General features: G+C 63.9%; 2 protein-coding genes across 2 annotated transcripts; both read left to right on the plus strand.

The window, feature by feature from the left end:
• Positions 1-121: 121 nt before the first annotated feature.
• On the plus strand, positions 122-1,363 carry OT_ostta07g01830 (A1 cistron-splicing factor, AAR2; the record flags this gene model as incomplete). The annotated part of the gene is made up of 1 exon (XM_003080231.2): positions 122-1,363. The coding sequence occupies one exon, from the start codon at positions 122-124 to the stop codon at positions 1,361-1,363; it is 1,242 nt and encodes a 413-aa protein (XP_003080279.2).
• Positions 1,364-1,562: 199 nt separating this feature from the next.
• Positions 1,563-2,028, plus strand: OT_ostta07g01840 (unnamed product; the record flags this gene model as incomplete). The annotated part of the gene is made up of 2 exons (XM_022983773.1): positions 1,563-1,653; positions 1,773-2,028. Coding segments are annotated over 2 exons (347 nt in total), but the record flags the coding sequence as incomplete, so codon positions are not given.

The following is a 2,028-nucleotide window of genomic DNA, read 5'->3' on the forward strand; positions in this document are numbered from 1 at the left end:
CGCGCGCCGAGCGCGGGCGCGCGCGCGCGGGACATCACCGAGCGGTCGCGGCGTGGAGTGACGTCGACGTCGTGACGTCGTTGTGTCGTGGACACTCGCGCGCGCGGCGCACGGCGCGCGCATGGCGGCGCACGGCGCGCGGGCGGTGCTCCTGGACGTCCCGTCCGAGGCCACGGCGCGGGTGGACGGCGCGGAGTTCGCGTGGGACGACAGATTTCAGGGCGTTCGGAACGTCCCGCTCGGGATTCACTTTATTGGCTTTGTGGCGCCGGGAACGGACGCGAACGGGGCGGGGGCGTGCGTGGGGGAGTTCATAGAGGTGCTGTGTCGGGATGATGTGTTCGTGCGGCGGTGGGACGCGTCGTTGGAGACGATGGGGGGGGGAGAGGGGATGGCGGCGGCGGAGGCGGAGAACGCGCGCGCGGCGGCTCGAGCGCGCGCGTTCGATGGACGAATGGCGAGATATCCGGAGGAAGCGTCGAAATCGTGGACGGCGATGAGTGGATTCATCACTAGGAAATCGCTTCGGAGATGCGGGATCGATTGTGGGACGAGGATCGAGGCTGGGGATCCGGACGCGGACGCGAGAGAGGCGGAGACGAGTGGAATGACGCCGTACTTTGATAACGTGCAGCGTGCGCCCGTGTTCACGCGAGCGGCGACGAGTCGGGCACCGAGAGGGAAGACGCCTTCCGAGATTTCAGCGCTGAATCTCGATCCTGAGCTCAGGTTGAGTCATGCGCTGGAGTGTTTTGGAGACGACGGTTGGCGCGGATTGATGGGAGAGTTTCAGCTCGCTTTTGTCCTGCTCGTTGGATTGTCGTCCATGGCGGCGCTTGAGCAGTGGAAGCACTTGGCGCACGTCGTGTGCGCGTGTGCACAGAGTGCTGTATTCAAGTACCCGGAGCTGTACTCGACGTTCATCGACGCGATGAGCACGCAGCTCGAACGCGCGGGCGAAGACTTTTTCGTCGACGATTATAGCGACGACAATTTCATTCGTCCGTGCCTCGTCGCGCTGATGAAAATTGACGTCTCCGAGGCGCCATCTGACGATGAGATCACTGATCTCGATCAACGGGCCAAGCTCGACGAGATCGCGAAAAAACTTGCGCGTCTCGCGCGAGACGTTCGCAAAAAGTTTGACGTGCGTCTCGTCGACGAGGCCCGAGAGGCCAAGCTCGCCGACGCTGAGAACGAGAACGGGGACGAGGATGGTCCGGTCGTCGTCGAACTCTCTGAGGGTACGTATATGGCCATGAACGCGACGAACATCGACCAAGACGATACCGAACCTCCGCTCATCGAACCGACACCCGCGCCACCCTCGCGCATGTCCTGGATGGTCGGCGAGCAGTCGTGAAACCGCCCAACGAACGCGCTCGCCGATCACCTTCGTGTAAACATACTCGAATCTTTGTACAGCACATCGCACGCCAAAACGTATCCCGCGCCACGATCGCACGTCCTCGCCGTCGTGCATCGTCCGCCGCCTCGCGCGCGTCGACATCCGACTCAGGGTCTGCCAAAAAGCACCTCTCCTCGACGTCGTCGCTCCAAACATGGCCTCGCCCTTCGCCGTGTCCCCCCCGCGCGCGCTCGATGAAGCGCTCGGGGCGTGGGAGCGCGTCTCGGACGCCGTCGACGACACCGGTGCGGGCACGAACGCGCGCGCGCGCGATGAAACCGAAAGCGCCGCCTCGAGCGAGCGCGATGTGTTTTTTGCAGCTCGGCAAAACTGATGACTGACGACGAACGTGACGCGCGCGCAGGCGTAGAGCTCGCCGCGGACGCGCAAACGTTGGTGAAATCGATCGTTACGTACGCTCGAGACGGACGATGGCGACGGGATAAGCGCGTGAGAGCGAGCGCGGAGGCGTGCGCGCGAAGAGCGAGCGCGAAGAGCGAGACGTTCCGGGAGACGCTCGTGCTTGGTGCGTCGAGAGCGGTGACCTCGGGGGCGTTCGGGGACGATGAATGTGAAAGCTTAAGTCGAATGGTGTGCTTGGTGCTGGAGGAGGTGGAGAG

The sequence above is a fragment of the Ostreococcus tauri genome (genome assembly GCF_000214015.3).
Source record: "Ostreococcus tauri WGS project CAID00000000 data, contig chromosome 07, whole genome shotgun sequence".
Classification (NCBI taxonomy): Eukaryota; Viridiplantae; Chlorophyta; class Mamiellophyceae; order Mamiellales; family Bathycoccaceae; genus Ostreococcus; species Ostreococcus tauri.